The following is a 17,677-nucleotide window of genomic DNA, read 5'->3' on the forward strand; positions in this document are numbered from 1 at the left end:
ATGAGGATGCGGGTTCGATCCCTGGTCTCGCTCAGTGGGTTAAGGATCTGGCGTTGCCGTGAGCTGTGGTGTAGGTGGCAGATGTGGCTCGGATCTGGCGTGGCTGTGGTGTAGGCCGGCAGCTGTAGCTCCGATTCGACCCCTAGCCTGGGAACCTCCATATGCTGCGGGTGCAGCCCTAAAAAGTAAAAAAAACCCAACCCCCCCCAATTAAAAAAAAAAAAAGCTGTAGTGATCCTCTGCTTCAGGATTTTTCACAAGGCTGTAATCAAATTGCTGGGTAGCACTGTGGTCTCATCTCACAACTTGACTGGGGAAGGACCTGCTTCCATGCTCATTTTCTTGGTTGTTGGCAGGACTCTGTTTCTTTACCAAATGACCCTCTCCAGTATGGCCATTTGCTTTATCAAAGCCACCGAGAGAGTCAGCTAGCAAGATAGAAGTCACAATCTTGGAGTTCCTGCTGTGGCTCAGTGGTTAACAAACCTGACTAGGATCCATGAGGATGTGGGTTCGATTCCTGGCCTTGCTCGCCGGGTTAAGGATCTGGCATTGCCATGAGCTGTGGCGTAGCTTGCAGACATGGCTCAGGTCTGGCGTTACTGTGGCTGACTATGGTGTAGGCTGGCTGCTGTAGCTCCGATTGGACCTCTAGCCTGGGAACTTCCATATGCTGTGGGTGTGGCCCTAAAAAGCAAAACAAACAAGCAAACAAAAAACCAAGTCACAATCTTTCATAACCTAATCACAAAATCAACATCCCATTTTTGCCGAATCCTATTTGTTAATTATTGCTTCTCCCATTCATAAAAGGGAGATAAACAGTAGTACCTGTCTCCAGAGGCTTGTTGGGAGTCAAATGATTCAATATATGTGTATAAGAAAGTGCTCAGGATGCCCAGACTACAAGAGGTATCATAAAAGAATTGATAATTATTAGCTGACCAGCCAGGAGGAGTCAGAGAAGTCTTCTCTGAGGAGAAAATTTTGAGTTGGATTTTGAAGTATGAGTAAGAGTTCACTGGGTGAAAAAAATCATACTTCCATTCATTCATTAGCCAATATCCTTCCCATGAGGAAACCTGTGTCCCAGATCCTGTGCTGGAAGATCCAAGGGACTCAGCCTTGGATAGGGTCCGACCCTGACCTTTGTGGTGCTATCAGCCTCAGGGATGGGTCAGACTCAAGCCTTGTCCTCTAAGGGCTCCAAGCTGGTAGTGGAGGCAGAGAAGGGTATAATCCAGGGAGATAAGGGGAGCAGCAGAGGAGGGAACAGAGGAGGTTATAGACCCCTAGAAACCAAACAAAAGTCTTGCAATGACTAGTCTGATTCCCCTCCTTGGTTTATTGAAAATCAGAGACAGGAAGGGACCTGCCCAAGGTCACACAGCAGGGAGGGATCTCCTGATCCTGGAGCCTGGGGGATTTAAGGACAAGAGAAGGTGCAAGAGATGCAGACCGGTCCCCTTGCATATCCTTCACTCAGAGACACTTAACACCCAAGCCCCCTACTCAATTGTGTGGACCCCCAGAGTGATACTGTCAGAAACATCTTCCTCCTGGATGTCAGGCTTAGAGACCTGCTTCAGGCCTCATTCACATGCAGAGTACACATCTCTGGAGGTCCTCCCCACCCCTGCATCAGAGCTGGATATCAGGGGAAACAGACACAGGTTCAGCCCCAGCCCCAGAAGCCTCACTGGTCTATAAAGATAGCAGGAGACAGATTATTCCAATCCAGTGTGATTGGAGCATCAACAGGAGAGTAAGCATAGGGTAGAGTGAGACCAGAAGTCTCTCTACATACTCTGAGCACAGAGGGGCCTTGGGAAGTTGACCTGGAGTCTCCTGGGGTGAAGAGACAGAGAAGGGGAGTGAGAAGCAGAAGGCATAGGATGTGCAAAGGTGTGGAGGCGTGAAAGACCATTTATTCATCGTTCCATCCACCTGTGTATCTGTCCTTCTGTCCACTTGTCCTGCTGTTCATCCATTTATGCATTAATTGATTCTTCTGTCCATCTGCTCACTTCTTTATTCACTGTGTATATTTTCTATTCATTCATTTATTAATCTACCCATTCAAACAATCATCTCTCCCCTCATCCGGCCATGCGCTCCATCAATTACACATCCAGGGATTCAGGTATTTATTCATCAATATCTACTGTCACATAATCTTTTTTTTTTTTTTTTGTCTTTTGTCTTTTTAGAGCCGCACCCATGGCATATGGAGGGGTTGAATCGGAGCTGTAGCCACCGGCCTACACTGCAGCCACAGCAACGTGGGATCCGAACCGTGTCTGCAACCTACACCACAGCTCATGGCAACGCCGGATCCTTAACCCACTGAGCGAGGCCAGGGATCAAACCCAAGTCCTCATGGATGCTAGTCAGGTTCCTTAACCACTGAGCCACGACGGGAACTCCCACTGTCATATAATCTTTCCACTCCAGACTTCATGCCCTGAGGGAACCTTCCCTGACCCCCTTTCTAAAAGAATGCCCCAGGCCCCTTGCCTCTCTTACCTTCCATTGCTTATTTTGAAGCTATATCTGCAGCATATGGAGGTTCCCAGGCTAGGGGTCGAATCAGAGCTTTAGCTGCCGGCCTGCACCACAGCCACAGCAATGCCGGATCGGAGCCACATTTGTGACCTATGCTGCAGCTTGGGGTAACCCTGGATCCCTTAACCCACTGAATGAGGCCAGGGATCGAACCCACACCTCATGGACACTAGTCAGGTTCTAACCCGCTCAGCTGCAACGGGAATTCCTCCACTGCTTTTTTGCAGAACTCACTCCAACCTGCCACTGTGCTCTGTAATTCTATGCTCGCTTGTTTGGTGTCTGTGTCCACCACCAGATGCATTCAATCATTCGGCAAGTGTTTGTTGAGTATGTACCATGTGCCAGGCCCTGTTGGAAGCACTGGGAACACAGCAGGAGACAAGACAGAAAAAAATCCCCACCTACACAGAGGCTGATATTCTAGTTGAGGCATCAGACGATAAACAGAAAGTGTCATAAGTGTATTATTGGCAAGTTGAAGAGTGCCGAGTATTGTGGTCCAAGGAAATGCAGAACAGGTGGGGGTATCACGGCTCCGGCAGAGAGATTGCTCAGAGAAGCCTCGTGGAGGCGGTTGTATTTGAGCAAAGACTGGAAGCAACCAAGTAGCTTCCTGCCTTCCTTTCTTCCTCCCTCCCTCCCTCTTTCTTTCTTTTCTTTTTATGGTCACACCGGCAGCATGTGGAAGTTCCCAGGCTAGGGGTTGAATCAGAGCTATAGCCACTGGCCTATACCGCAGCCACAGCAATGCCAAATCTGAGCTGCATCTGTGACCTATACCACAGCTCATGGCAACGCCAGATCCTTAACCCACTGAGCGAGGCCAGGGATCGAACCCTCATCCTCATGGATACTAGTGGGGTTTGTTATGACTGAGCCATAATGGGAACTTCCCAAGTGGTTTTCTAAGGGAAGTACATTCCACTAGAGAGAGAGAGAGAGAGAGAGAGAGGCAGACAGAGAGACAGAGAATTGCCTGTGCAAAGGTCCTGAGGCAGGGTTGAGCCTAATGTGTTTGAGAAGCACTGAGGAGGCCAGCATGGCTGGAGCGAAATAAGCAGGGGGGAGAGGGCGGGAGCTGTGGGTAGAGAGGGGACAAAGGGGGCCAGATGGTGCAGGGTTGGGAGATCTCACAAGGACTTTGCTTTAACTTTGAGACTGAAGCCAGGGGAGGACCCTGAGCGGAGGAAGGACGGGATCTAACTTAGAACGGTTTCCCTCTGCCTGCCAAGTTGGAGTAAATTAATATCTGAGTTCCCACAAGGCTAGAACCCTGTCTCTGTTCTCTCCTCTCCCTGGCTTCCAGAATAGAGGTCGGCAAACAACCACCCCCAGGCTGAATCCTCCCACTTCCTGTTTGTATCAATAAAGTTTTATTGAAACAGACCCACACCCATTCCTTTACAATTATCCGTGGCAGCTCTCTGATGCAAGACCGCGGTAGAGTAGAAATAGCAGAGACCGCCTGGGTCTCAAAGCTGAAGATATTTACTGTTGGGCCTTTGACAGAAGACGTCTGCTGACCCCTGATCAGGCACCAGACCTGCCATGCTGTAGGCACTCAGTAAATGTTTGTCGTTATATCTCCAAACCCGTGGCTCATCTGTGACCCTCACGAGGCTGCCAGCCTGTTTTTGTCTCGAAGCCAGTTCCAGCTTCGAGTCACATGCAGAAACACAACTGCCCAGTGACCAAAAATAAAATACTGGAACCATTCGCATTTTTCCCCTGGAAGCATTGACCAGGCAGGAATACAGTCAGGACCCAGAGAGAAACTTAGCATGTTTTTCATCCGTTTCTTTTTCTCTATGAAGACTTGGGGGCCCCTTAACCCCTGTCAGGCATGGAAGTGCTCCTCCATTTTTTTCTCATTAAAAAAAAATCCCGCAGGGGTTCTCTGGTGGCCTGAGTGGCTTTATCACTGCTGTGGCATGGGTTCGAACCCTGGCTTCAGGCAAAGCCAAAAAAAAAAAAAAATCCCCCAAACCCTCTTCCATAAAACGGCCCCCTCCCTGGCTCTACTGTCTTCTCCATTCTTAGCTCCAGCATTTTATTTTTGTACATGAACTTCGCTCCTTGCTGGCTTTTTTCCCTACACTTGTGCTGCCTGCCCATTACTCAGATTCTGCATAGCAAGGGAGCCGTAAGTTAAGAATAATGGGGCTGTGCCAGCTGGCAGGAATCCCTCTGGGAACTGAAAGGCTCCCACATCCTGATTTCCTTTTCTCCCCAAGCACATCCATCCCAGTTTCCCATCCATCCCCATTTCCCGAGTTCCCTCTCTACTGCAGTTTATCCTGTATCCTCAGGACCCACAGAGGGATCAGATCCTGTCCCTGACAGCCAGGGACTCCCAGATTATTAATAGAGGTAATCCCAGTGCCTGGAGTAAAGGGATGGATGCGTGGTAGGGATGAGTTTCAATCTTTATCCTGAGGACCCTCTCTGGCAGGCCTGGATGGAGGCCAGCGGGAGGGCTCTGAGACAGCAGAGTGCTTCCTTCTGACCTGGTTTCCTGGGTCTCAGAAGCCACAACCCAAGCTCTGGGGCCAGACTTCTTGAATTCAAATCCAGGCTCTCATGCTTTCTAGCTGTGCAACCTTGGGCAGCCTTCCCTCAATGTCCTCATCTGTAAAATGGGTATGACACTAGCACCTACTATGTAAAGTTATTGGGAGGATTATGGAATTTAATACATATAAAGAGCTTAGAACTGTGCCTGGCACACAGTAAGCACTTAGTAAATAGCAGCTACTATTAAAGTGCTTAGCACAGGCTCCAGGTCATAGAATAGCCTCAGAAAAAGGAAGCTCAATACTAAGTTCCCTTGTGGTGCAGCAGGTTAAGGATTCGGTGTTGGCACTGCAGTGGCTCAGGCCACTGCTGTGCCATAGGTTCAATCTCTGGACCAGGAACTTCTACATGCCCTGGGAGGAGCCAGGGGGAAAAAAAAAGAAAGAAAAGAAAAGAAAAATCTCAATATTATCATTTCATGATGTCATCAAGTACCCTATAAATTGAGCAGAATGAATGACACCTCCAGTGTAAACCCTCCATGGGAATGATGACATCATTAGTTGCCAAGTAGATTTAATCCCAGAGGGTATTGATGACAGCACCAGTTACCAGGCAGAAAATGTGCATGTCAGAGTCTTGATTCCTGTTTGACTGTCTGTGTGTCCCAGTCTTCCTTGGGGCACATGGGATTTTCATGTAGCCGAGCTTCAGTTTTCTATCAGTCAAATGGGGATAATAAAGTTATCCATCTCATAGGATTGTCGAGAGCATCCAAAGAGTTCACACGTAAAAAGGCACAATGTCCAGCACACAGTCAGCACTCAATAAACAGCTCCTGTTATCCTCAGGCAGGAAGCTTCCATGGTGAACACTCTGGCCAGAGTAACAGGTACTCTCCTCTCTTCATTAAGGGCACAGATACAGGAGCCTGACCTGTTGCTGTCTGAGCCCAGATCTGCCATCAAAATCAGCCAGGGGACCCCAGGCACATTGCGGGCCTGTAAAGTGGGGTGATGACAGTGCCAATTCATAGGACAGGCATGAGGATGCATTCAAATGATGATGGGCAAGTCCTAGCCCAGAGTCAGGCTGCATACATATGGGCCGTATTATCACTGAGGATGCTCTAGGCAAGGTCCTCCACTCCTTGGAACTCAGTTTCCCCGTCTGCCAAGAGACAGGCAGCGGCCGTGGCAATCTCAATGCTTCTTGCCTGTAAGGACTTACCTTTGCCATTGCTGAGCAAATGCCTTGGGATTCGGATGCTCTCACCTGTGTCTGCCCTCAGCCAAGTCCAGATCTCTCCTTCTCTCTCTTTATTTCCATCTCTTGCCCCTTTTTGCTTTTCTAGACTTCTCTCTCTCTCTTGTTTCTCTCCTACGTGCTATTGGAAGGCTATTTGTAGAACAAGAAATAGCAACAGTGATCAGAAGCATAATTTGTTTATTCAGTTCTTTCCTGATGCCAGGACCGCTCTAAGCTCTTAGCATGTATTAACTCATTTAATTCACATGATGCAAGGACTTGTTACTACTGATTCAACAAATACTTATTGAGCGCCTACTATGTGCCAGGCCCTGAGGATCCAGCTCGGAGCAAAACAAAGACCCTCGCCCTCGTGGGACTTACATTCTAGTGGAGAGACAGAAGATAAACAGGTAAACAAGTTTAAAAAAAAAAAAAAAACACTACAGGAGTTCCATTATGGCACAGCCTATTAAGGCTCCGGTGTTGTCACTGCACTGGCTCAGGTTGCTGCCATGGCACGGGTTCGATCCCTCGCCCAGGTAGGAATTTCCACATGTCATGGGTGTGGCCATAAAAAATCCGGGGGGGGGCCCTCCTGGAGGAGGTGATGTTGGAGATGACCTGATGATGTGGGAGGGAGGCAGCCCTGCAGAACCTGGGGGAAGAGCATTCCTGGTGCAGGGAAGAGCAAATGCAAAGGCTATTTTGAGGCAGGATTGTGCCTGGGGAGTGTTTGAGGACCTGAGGAACAGCCAGGAGTCTGGTGTCACTGGAGCTGAATGAAGGGGAGACACTATCAGAGCCCCCCACCCCCGCCCCCCACTCCAGCCACATCCTGTGGGGCCTTGTGGGCCATGATGAGGTCATTGGCTTTTACACTGAGATGGAGCCATGAGAGGTTCTGAGCAGAGCAGGGGCTCAGTGGGAAGAGAGTTTCACAGGATCTCATTGACAGTACACTGGGGGTGAGGGGAGGGAGGTGAAGGTGGAGGCAGAGACCATCCCCCTCGTTTTGTTTACAGATGCAGAAATATATGGAACCTCAAAAAAGCCCACACAGCTCTTGGGCAGCAATGCCATGTTGGTAGGCTGGCTGGGCCTTGAGTTCTGTGCAGCCTCCCACCCACACCCCTGCTCCAGCTGCTCACTCCTCCTGGAGCCTCAGTGTACACCTGCAGAATGGGGACACAGCTTGGAGACCAGTGGTGCAGGGCTCCCCAGCAACATGCCAGCCTCAGGCGTGGTCACGACCTCAGGGTTCAGTGGAGGCTTCACTTTGTGACCTTGGGAAGTTGCCTACTTCTTCTGAGCCTCAATTTTCCCATCTGTAATTTGGGAAGCATTAATCAACGACTAGGTGTAGCCTGGTGGTTAGGAGCTCAAGTTCTGGCGTCAGATTTGGCGGGACCTCAGTCCTCGCTGTGCCACTTGCCAGCTCTCTGACTTTCGGCAATTAAACACCCTCTTTCTAAGCTTCGGTTTACCTCATCTGAAAGATGAAGATCTTAACAGCACTAATTCCAAGGGATAGTTGTAAGGATTAAATGAGATCATGCAGGTAAAGCGCTTAGCACAGCTCCTGGCATACATCCGGCACTCCATAAGTGATCATTGTTATTACTGACAGTAATGCCACACCTCCGGTGGGTGAGAGCCTGGGAGAGTGCCTGGTGGTACGCGGTCAGCATTCGACAAAAGTGAATTCTCTCTCCCTTCTCTCATGCTCGCCGGCTCCCGGCTCCCGAGGGACCCAGGCATTCCGGCCTCCAACAGCTCCCCCCCCACCGCACGCTGGCCGTCACAAAGGTCTCCATTCATGCCTGGAGCACAAAGCGGCTCATTCACTCAGGTCCCTTGGGCTTCTCGCCCCTGGCTGCCCCCCGATCCTCGCCATTGGAAGTAGCTTCTGCCGGTCAGGCCTCGGGTCCCGCCTACGACCGCGCTGCCTAGCTCCCGGGTCTAGCTCTCTTCTTTTCCCACGGCTGGCACACTCCGGCAACTTCTGATTGGCCTCGCCCGCCAGCCGCTCCTCTTGATTGGCGGGCGCGTCCCTTGTGGGCGGGTCCGTAGCCTGTCGCAGCGGGGGCCGATTGGCTCTTGCTGAGCCTGTATGGGCGGGGCTTTCCTGGAGGGCCCGCCCCTCTTTCTCCTCAGGCCGAAGCCTCTGGACAGCCCTGGAAGCCGGTGAGTGACCCGGGCCGTTGCCCGCCGGAGGCGGCGGAGTGGGGCTGGGCCCCGGGAGGCTGGAGCTTCGGGGCTGTGGTGGGGGTTCTGGAGGCCGTCTCGGGCGGCGGGCGAGGGGCAGTGACGCGGTCACTCACCTTGGGCGCGCGGCCGGACGGCAGCCGGGCGGGGGCTGGGGGGGGGAGCGGGGCGGAGAGTCTACACTCCCCCAACTCGAGTTTTTACTGTCTGCGAGGCCGGGTCGGGGTTTTCACTGGCGGCCTCAGGCCTGTTCCGCAGAGGGGGAAACTGAGGCTCGCTTTGGGACCTTGGACGCTTTAATACCTGAGTCATTGCCTTCAATCCCCCGCCCCCAGATGACAGTGTCTATTTTCACGGGTAAAAACTGCGGACCAGAGACACGGATCATCGTGACGGGCAGAGGCCGAGAGGTGGGGAAAGACGTCTTTGAGGCCTCACGATGTACCAGGGCCCTTTTCGTTTTACAACTAAATAGTTACCTTTAAGTATGTTACCTCGAGAAGGGTTATTATATTGTACCCATTTTACAGGGACGGAAAAAACAGGCTGGACAGAGCCGGTCTCCGCAGGGGAGTGGGGTTGAGAATCACACTTAAGAAATCAACTCTGTGCCGAGTTCCTTAACCTTTTAAATCCCGTAGCGCTCCCCTAAGGAAGACTGTACTCCCTATGGCCTAAGTGGGGAACCTAAGAGGGTTACCAAGTGGGAGGAGGATATTGGTATCTTTGAGGACCTACGACGTGGTCCTCCCAATCCCCCCTTTAGAATGGCAGAAAACCGCCTGGGCTTGAATCCCAGCTCTTCCTCTTACTGACAGTATGGCCTTGAGCAGCTTACTTCGTTCAGGTCTCCAAGCCTCAGTTTCCCCATCAGAGAACTGGTAATGCTGACGGTCCCTATCTCATTGGTTTTTGAGATCATTCTATGAGTTTGGAGAACTGTTCTAAAAGCAGGAAAACATGGGAGTTCCCGTCGTGGCTCAGTGGTTAAGGAATCCGACTAGGAACCATGAGGTTGCGGGTTCGGTCCCTGCCCTTGCTCAGTGGGTTAACGATCCGGCGTTGCAGTGAGCTGTGGTGTAGGTCGCAGACGCGGCTCGGACTCCGCGTTGCTGTGGCTCTGGCGTAGGCCTGTGGCTACAGCTCCGATTCGACCCCTAGCCTGAGACCTCCATATGCCGCAGGAGCGGCCCTAGAAAAGGCAAAAAGACTAAATTAATTAATTAATTTAATTAAATAAAAGCAGGAAAACATGGACTTTCCGTCGTGGCGCAGCAGAAGCGAACCGGACTAGGAACCATGGGGTTGTGGGTGTGATCCCCTGCCTCGCTCAGTGGGTCAAGGATCCGGTGTTGTGGTGAGCTGTGGTGTAGGTCGCAGACGAGGCTGATCCTGCATTGCCGTGGCTGTGGTATAGGCCGGCAGCTATCGCTCCGATTTGACCCTTGGCCTGGGAACCTCCATATGTCGCTGGTGCGGCCCTAAAGATAATAATAATAGTAAAATAAAAAATAAAAATAAAAGCAGGAAAACACCAAGCACATAGTAGGTGCGCTTACTGCGATATAGTCCTCAATTCACCCATGAAGAGACCGAAGCTCCAGAGCCCAGAATAACATTTTGTCGTCTTCTTTGGTGCTCCTCGTGCTCTCTGTGAATTGTGTTGTCCCATTTCCAGGCTTGGGGAAACGGAAATTCCGCAAAGATTCAATGATGTCGTGAGGCAATCCTTGTTTAAGCGCTGCCCTGGGCACTTTCTCCCACTCAGTCTTACTCATTCGGTTGGCCTCAATTCGCGGAGAGGAAAGTCCGAGGCTCAGAAAGCCTGAGCGGGATTCGAACTCCTGGAGTCCTCAGCCCTTTCCGCTGCTTGTCCTTGACCTTTGCTCGCCAGAAGGAGGAGGGGCCCGCGACAGCTGCCGCCCACCTGGCAACCGGCTCATCCCCCGCCTCCCTCCCACCCCCGTGTCCAGGGCCTTCCATCTCCAGGACCCGCCCCCTTCCCAAGCCGGGCAGGTGCTGGGTGACATCAGAGCCGGGCTCCCTCCCGGTGACGCGCCGTCGCCCCGCCCCGCGCTGGACCGCCGAGGTAGCCGCACCTGAGAGCTCTGAAAGGGGACGGGGGAACCCGTGTCCCCTCCCCATCTTCCCGCTTCCAGTTCCAGCTGGCGCCCCCCAGGTAGCCCCGAGGATCCGCGGGTGAAGAGGATGGCCCCGGGCACCTGGGCCTCAGGGACAGGGGGGCCGGGCGCTGGGATTCCTGGATCCGAGGTGGGGGGCTGGGGGCCAGCTATCCCGGCTCTGACTGGCCAGCTCTGGGAGCCTGCTCTTCTAGGTCTTGAGGGAGGACGGGTCTGGGACCCCTGATTTGGGAGTCTGGGGGCAGAGAGGACCCCTGAATCCTAGCAGAGACGGAAGTCAGAAGGCTGGATGCCAAGGGCCCCAACCCTGGCCCCGGGGGGCGGATCCCAGGTTCCTTTTCCTTTCCAGCCCAGTAGTCTCGGCCCCTCCCAGGGCAGGTGAAAACACCTGCCCTGGTGACAGAAATGAGCCCTGGCAGAGGTGTTCCTGCTGCCTAAGGAGGGTGGGGCTGCCAGAGGGGCTGAGCCTTCTCGGCTGCAGGCCCACCTCAGGGAGCTGCTACCAGTTTCAGAATCCGGATGTCCCAGCCTCCTCATCTCTAGCCTGTCTGCTCTGAGGTGAGGGCGCTCCAACTGGTGGGTCCCAAGAAGAGGGAGCGGGGGGCCCAGACTCCTGAGTCTGGAGGTGAAGGGGCTGGGGTCCGAGGGAGAATGGACTGGGGGCCCAGACAGCTGGCTCTAGGGAAGGGAAGCTGGGTGATTGCAAAAAACTCCCAAACCCTTCCTGGTCAAAGGCCGCGGGCTGGAGAGGAAGTGCGTGGGTGGGGTGAGGATGGGGCTAAAGTCCCAGGGATGGGGCTTGGCTCTACATGGATGAGGGCCGCACAGGCCACCTCGGGGAGCCTGGGCAATTTGGGGCCTGGGAAGCGGGGGAACAGCGCCTGATGGTGGTGGAAGCCTGCTGCTTGAATGCAGGGACCTTGGGTTTGAGGCCTGAGAGCAGTAGGACCAAACGTCTCGGCAAGTGGGGGCGGCTGGGGCCGCCTGTGCTGAGGAGGCGTTCTGGGGAGAAGTGGGGCGTGTGGCCTGGAGCTGAGTTTCCCGGTGGGAGAGGCTCTAAGGGGAGGACTGATGGGACCAGATCCATCCGGGGATGTCTCAAGGGGAGCTGGGTGTTTGCAGGGACTCTCCAGGGACGTGTTGGGGAGGGGGGCGCTGGAGGGCAGAGCGGGGAAGCCCTGAGGTGGGGGGATGGAACATTGGGCTCTTCCTGGAACTGGTGGGGCGGAGCAGTGATGTGGCGGCGTGAGGTCGCGGGAGAGAATAGAGGCTGACGTTTTCCGAAGCAAGGCACCGTGAGAGACAGGGAGTTCCTTTTCCTGACCTGTGCTTAGGCTGCTCCGGAATTGCCGTGGTCTGTTCACTACTAGTCTGCGGCCCCTTTAAGGGTGGGGAGGGGTCTAGCACAGGATGGCTCCCCCAGGGCCTCCGGTAAGGCTCACAGCTCACAATGGGTTCCAGACTAGGGCTTGCTCACCCCCAGACCAGGAGCCCCTCCAAGCAGGGCCCCTCCTGACTCATTTCTGGGTTCCCAGACTCACTCCAGGCTCAGGGTAGAGCCTGGTCCTGGAACAGCCTAAGGGAATGTTACATAAATTCAGAATTGAATGAATGGGCCAGTCTCCCGATTTCAAAGAGAAGGAAGCCAGATCGCAGGGAAGGCGGCCACTGCTATGGGAGAGATGGGATTCAGGTCTGTTCTGGGGTAGACCAGAGGTGGTCAGGGAACCCGAGTTACAGAAATCAGATCGGCACCCTCCTAGGGCCCACAGCTAAGAGGTCACGGTCCTCATGACCGAATCAGACTCCTTTTGTCCCTAGTCTCACCTCATCTACCAGCCTCTCCCCCTAGATCACCTGGCTCCAGCCATACTGCCCTCTCACAATGCCACAGACTCACAGGCCCCCTCCTGCCCCAGGGCCTTTGCAAGAGCTGTTCTCCCAGCCTGGAATGCTCTTCCTCCTGATGTTCCCATGGACTGCTCCCTTCATCTTCCTCAGGTCTTTATTCAGATACATCAGAGAGGCTTCCCCTGGCCACCCCAATTAAAACCTCGACCCCCCTCAACCCTAACATCCCCTGTCCCCTGCTTGATTTTTCTCCATGACATTTATCATCACTTAGCACACTGTATAATTTACTTATTTATCTTTTCATCTATCTCCTGGGATTAGAGCAATGCTATCTCATAGAAATACAATGCAAGCCAAACGTGTAATTAAAATTTTTCTAGTCACCACATTAAAAATAAAAAAAGTTCAGGAATTCCTGTTGTGGCTCAGTGGGTTAAGACCCAACTAGTATCTATGAGGATTCGGGTTCGAGTCCTGGTTTCCCTCGGTGGGTTAAGGATCCTGCGTTGCTGTGAGCTGTGGTATAGGTCGCAGATGCGGCGGCTCGGATCCCACGTTGCTGTGGCTGTGGTGTAGACGGGCAGCCATAGCTCCGATTTGACCCCTTGCCTGGGAACCTCCATATGCCGCGGGTGCGGCCCTAAAAAGACAAAAAGACAATGAAGTCTTTGAACTCTGGTGTGTTTCTTATGCTTAGAATCCATCTCGGTTTGGATTCTCCATCTCAAATCTCCGATAGCCTCACAAGCGGTGTCTCCCGCAATAGCCAGAGTGGGGCTAGAATGGAAGGCAGGCATCTTTTTCCGGCTTGTTGTTTACTATATGGTCATTGCCTTGACCAGTGCATGGCTCACACCCGGGCTTTTTAAATTATTTTTTTAAATTTATTTCACTGAGGTATTGTTGATTCACAATGTTTTGTCAATTTCCGCTCTACAGCAAAGTGATTCAGTTATGCATCTGTGTATTATTTTCTGTATTCTTTTCCATTATGGATTATCCCAGGCTATTGTTATAGTTCCCTGGGCTCTATAGTTAAACCTCGTTTATTCATTTTATACATAAAAGTTTGCAGCTGCGAATCCCAAACTCCCGTTCAGCCCTCCTCCATCGCCCCTCCACCTTGGCAACCACGAATCTGTTCTCTGTCTGTGAGTCTGTTTCTGTTTCGTAGATAAATTCATTTGTGACATGTTTTATTTTATTTTTTTTCGTTTTGCTTTTTCAGCCCACGTCCATGCATATGGAAGTTCCCAGGCTAAGGGCTGAATCGGAGCTACAGCCGCTGGCCTACGCCATCACCCCAGCAACTCAGGATCTGAACCACATCTGTGAGACTCACCACAGCTCACGGTAATGCCAGATCCCCCACCCACTGCTCGAGGCCAGGGATCGAACCTACATCCTCATGGATACTAGTCAGATTCATTTCCACTGCACCACAACAGGAACTCCCAGTTTGTGTCGTAGTTTAGATTCCACATATAAGTGATATCATGTTATTTGTTTTTCTCTTTCTGACTGACTTCACTTAGTATGATCATCTCTAGGTCCATCCATGTTGCTGCAAATGGCATTAGTTCATTCTTTTTCATGATTGTGTAGTATTCCATTGTACATATATGTACCAATCTTCTTTATCCAGTCCTCTGTGGATGGACATTTAGGTTGTTATTAAAGACTTACTGAATGAATGAGTGACTAGAAAGGCGCATGGCTGGAATGAGTAAAAAAGATCTGCGGACCCATTTTGCAGAGCTGTGAAATGAGGTCTGGCGGAGAACGCCAGGGGCGACTGCCTGGGGGACTGGGTTGGGGAGGAGGCCTCCTCACCGCCGCCCTCTCTCTCTCTCTCTCCCTGCAGACCATGGCAGCCGTGACCGTGTCGGTGCCTGGGCGGAAGGCACCCCCCAGGCCGGGCCCAGTGCCCGAGGCTGCCCAGCCGTTCCTGTTCGCGCCCCGCGGGCCGGGCGTGGGGAGCGGGCCCGGGGGCTCGGCCACCTCCCCGCAGGTGGAGTGGACCGCGCGGCGCCTGGTGTGGGTGCCTTCGGAACTGCATGGGTTCGAGGCAGCGGCGCTGCGGGATGAGGGCGAGGAGGAAGCCGAGGTGGAGCTGGCCGAGAGTGGGCGGCGGCTGCGGCTGCCGCGGGACCAGATCCAGCGCATGAACCCGCCCAAGTTCAGCAAGGCTGAGGACATGGCCGAGCTGACCTGCCTCAACGAGGCCTCGGTTCTGCACAACCTCCGAGAGCGCTACTACTCCGGCCTCATCTACGTGAGTGGCGGCCCCCGTCCCCGGGAGGGCACCGTGGGGCTGGAGGGCCGGGTATCAGCACCGCACCTTAAACGCTGGCGAGGCTGTGCATACGCTTTATCCCAGACCGTGGGGCTGTTCCCTTAACCGCCAAAAGAAATGCGTGGATTGCCAGGACGACCTCAGACCCCCACATGGGCTGTCCCTTAATATTACAGGGTAGGTGCTCCTTATTATTTGCCTCAAGTTAAAACAAAATTCTGAATTCGCAAATATAACACAGCCAAAGGGTTTGCAGAAAGGGATACGGGTAATAATAACGAGTGGGAACTCCAGAGGACGGAAAACTGCAGCCCGGGCTCTGCGCTAAATGCCTTCCAGATGGGAATGTGCTTCCTCCCATCTTAACACGAAGTAGAGGCTCTTCTATCTAAAACGAAACGGAGGGAAAAATATGACAGGTAATTGAGGCCCAGAAAGATATTAAGTAAAACCATAATGATTAACATTTATTAAGCATGTACTAGGCGCTCTAAAATATACCATTTCAGTACATTTTGACAATTATAAAACATTTCATCTGGAGTTCCTGTTGTGGCTCAGCGGAAACGAATCCGACTAGGAACCATGAAATTGCTGGTGCAATTCCTGGATTCGCTCAGTGGATTAAGGATCCGGCGTGGCCATGAGCTGTGGTGTGGGTCACAGATCTGACACTGCTGTGGCTGTGGTGTAGGCTGGCAGCTACAGCTCCCTTGGACCCCTAGCCTGGGAGCCTCCATGTGCCACAGGAGGGGCCCTAAAAAGACAAAATACAAAAAAAGGAAAAGAATTTTGTCCCATTTTACAGCCACAGCAATGCCAGATCCGAACCAGGTCTGCAACCTACATCACAGCTGGATCCTTAACCCACTGAGTGAGGCCAGGAATGGAACCCACAACCTCATGGTTCCTAGTCAGATTAGTTTCTGCTGCGCCACGACAGGAACTCCAGAACCTTTTATTTTTTTAACTTTTTTGTCTGTGCCTACAGCATACAAAAGTTCCCAGTCCAGGAATCGAACCCACACCACAGCAGTGACCATGCCTCATCCTTAACCACTAGGCCACTGGGGAACTCTGAGATTGATGATAATGGGGTTGACTCTGGTGATCTGGTCTCTCTGTGGAGCATTTAATGTCTCTGGTGATTTGATCTGAACAGCAAGCCGTTGGAGAAGGACAGCACTTCTTACCTCGGCCTTCATGTTAGAAGCACCCTGGGAATTTTTTGAAAATACCAACACCGGAGGCCCATTTAAATCCAGGCTCTCTGGGGGTGTGACATGGCACTGGTATTTTTAATAAGCTGCCAGGTTGTTGCTCACTGGCAGCCACAGGTTCTTAAGAGCAAACAGGATTAGAGAGATTGACAAGGAATGTCGACAGTAATAATGAAAAATAATGATCATGGGTGGCTAACAAATATTTATTGAGCCCTTAAGATGTGCCAGGAACTGTTTAAGTGCTGCATGTGGATTATCAGCTCACCACTGGGCTGGGCACTTGTTCTTATCACCTGATGTTTCAGGAATGCTAAATGAGTGACTTGGGACCCAGGTCACATGGACATGAAGGATTTGAACCCAGGTGGCTGGCCCCAGAGTCCTGCCCCAAACCCCAGCTTAGACGGCTGGGGTGTCACCACCTTGCTCCTTTAAACCAGCCATGCAAGAAAAATCACTAAAGGCCTTGCCAAAACCCTAAAAGGAAAAGTGCTGCTTTTCTATGTTTAAAAAAACAAAACACAAAACCACGAAACTTTAATGAGTGTAATAAAAGAATAGGTTGATAAGTGATGTGATATATCAAAAAATAAAACTAAATAAACTGGCCCCAGTGGCCACCCGGTTAAGGGTCAGAAGCACGAGATTAGAGTATTTGTATGGGGAGTTCCCGTCGTGACTCAGTGATAACAAACTGAGGACGTGGGTTGCATCCCTGGCCTAGCTCAGTTCAGTGGGTCAAGGATCTGGCATTGCCATGAGCTGTGGTGTAGGTCGCAGACGCAGCTAGGATCCTGCGTTGCTGTGGCTGTGGCTGTGGTGTAGGCTGGCAGTTGTATCTCTGATTCGCTCCCAGCCTGGCCTGGGAACTTCCATACGCCATGAGGGTGGCCCTAAAACGCAAAAAAAAAAAAAAAAAAAGAAAAAGAAAGAAAAACTTAAAAATTTTTTTTTAAAAAATGGTGAGGGCTAAGCTAAGGCTATGGCCCAGGAACCAGAGAAGTAAGGCTTGACAAGTGGAAGTGAAATGGAAGATTCTAGAAGCCCAGACAGGAAGCAGATTGGGCCTTGATAATAAGCATCAGCACTTAGTGAGGCCCTGCTTTCTCTATCAGGTGCTGTTCTAAATTTCTTTCCAACATGATACCCCTTCTCCACATAAGGCTGTGAGGTAGGGATTATCGGATTATCACCTCCTTTGCCTGCGGTTTGGAGAGGAGACGCCAGTGGCCCAGGAGTAGTTAACAGCTAACTATTAAGTATGAACAGGGCTCAGGGCCTGAGGCTGAGCCCTGTACGTGTGACTTGAACTTGTGCACGGCTCCCGGCAGCTCTCTGTGGAAGCGCTGTTCCCATCCCCATTTGATGATCCAAGGGGACCCAGGAACGTTAAGGTGCCTGTTCAAGCTACCTAACTAGAAGGTTTGATTCAAGCTCTACCCTGCTTGTCCTCAGGCCTTGCTTGATAAATATCCCCTGGCCAGCCAGGGATGGGGAAGGCAGTGTTTCCCTGCAGAAAGAGGGGGGCGTCCCGGGTTCCAGAAACCCAGTGTCTGCCGCTGCTAAGTCATTCGGCCTTGAGTGACTCAGGGTCTCTGTCTCTTCACTGGGGTGCTTGGGGCGGG

General features: G+C 52.0%; 1 protein-coding gene across 8 annotated transcripts in view; it reads left to right on the forward strand.

The window, feature by feature from the left end:
- Positions 1–17,677, forward strand: part of MYH14 (myosin heavy chain 14) — a 102,904-nt gene that overhangs the window by 4,196 nt on the left and 81,031 nt on the right. For 3 of the 8 annotated variants that reach the window (XM_021094781.1, XM_021094782.1, XM_021094783.1), the window contains exons 2-3: positions 6,660–6,743; positions 14,398–14,808. In XM_021094781.1, the coding sequence (XP_020950440.1) occupies positions 6,660–6,743; positions 14,398–14,808 (495 nt within the window). Of the gene's footprint in view, positions 1–6,659; positions 6,744–8,437; positions 8,518–10,612; positions 10,718–11,343; positions 11,640–14,397; positions 14,809–17,677 lie in introns of those variants that run through there. The other 5 variants (XM_021094784.1, XM_021094789.1, XM_021094787.1 and 2 more) reach the window with 5 other exon arrangements.

Source organism: Sus scrofa, chromosome 6 (genome assembly GCF_000003025.6).
Source record: "Sus scrofa isolate TJ Tabasco breed Duroc chromosome 6, Sscrofa11.1, whole genome shotgun sequence".
NCBI classification, from domain to species: Eukaryota; Metazoa; Chordata; class Mammalia; order Artiodactyla; family Suidae; genus Sus; species Sus scrofa.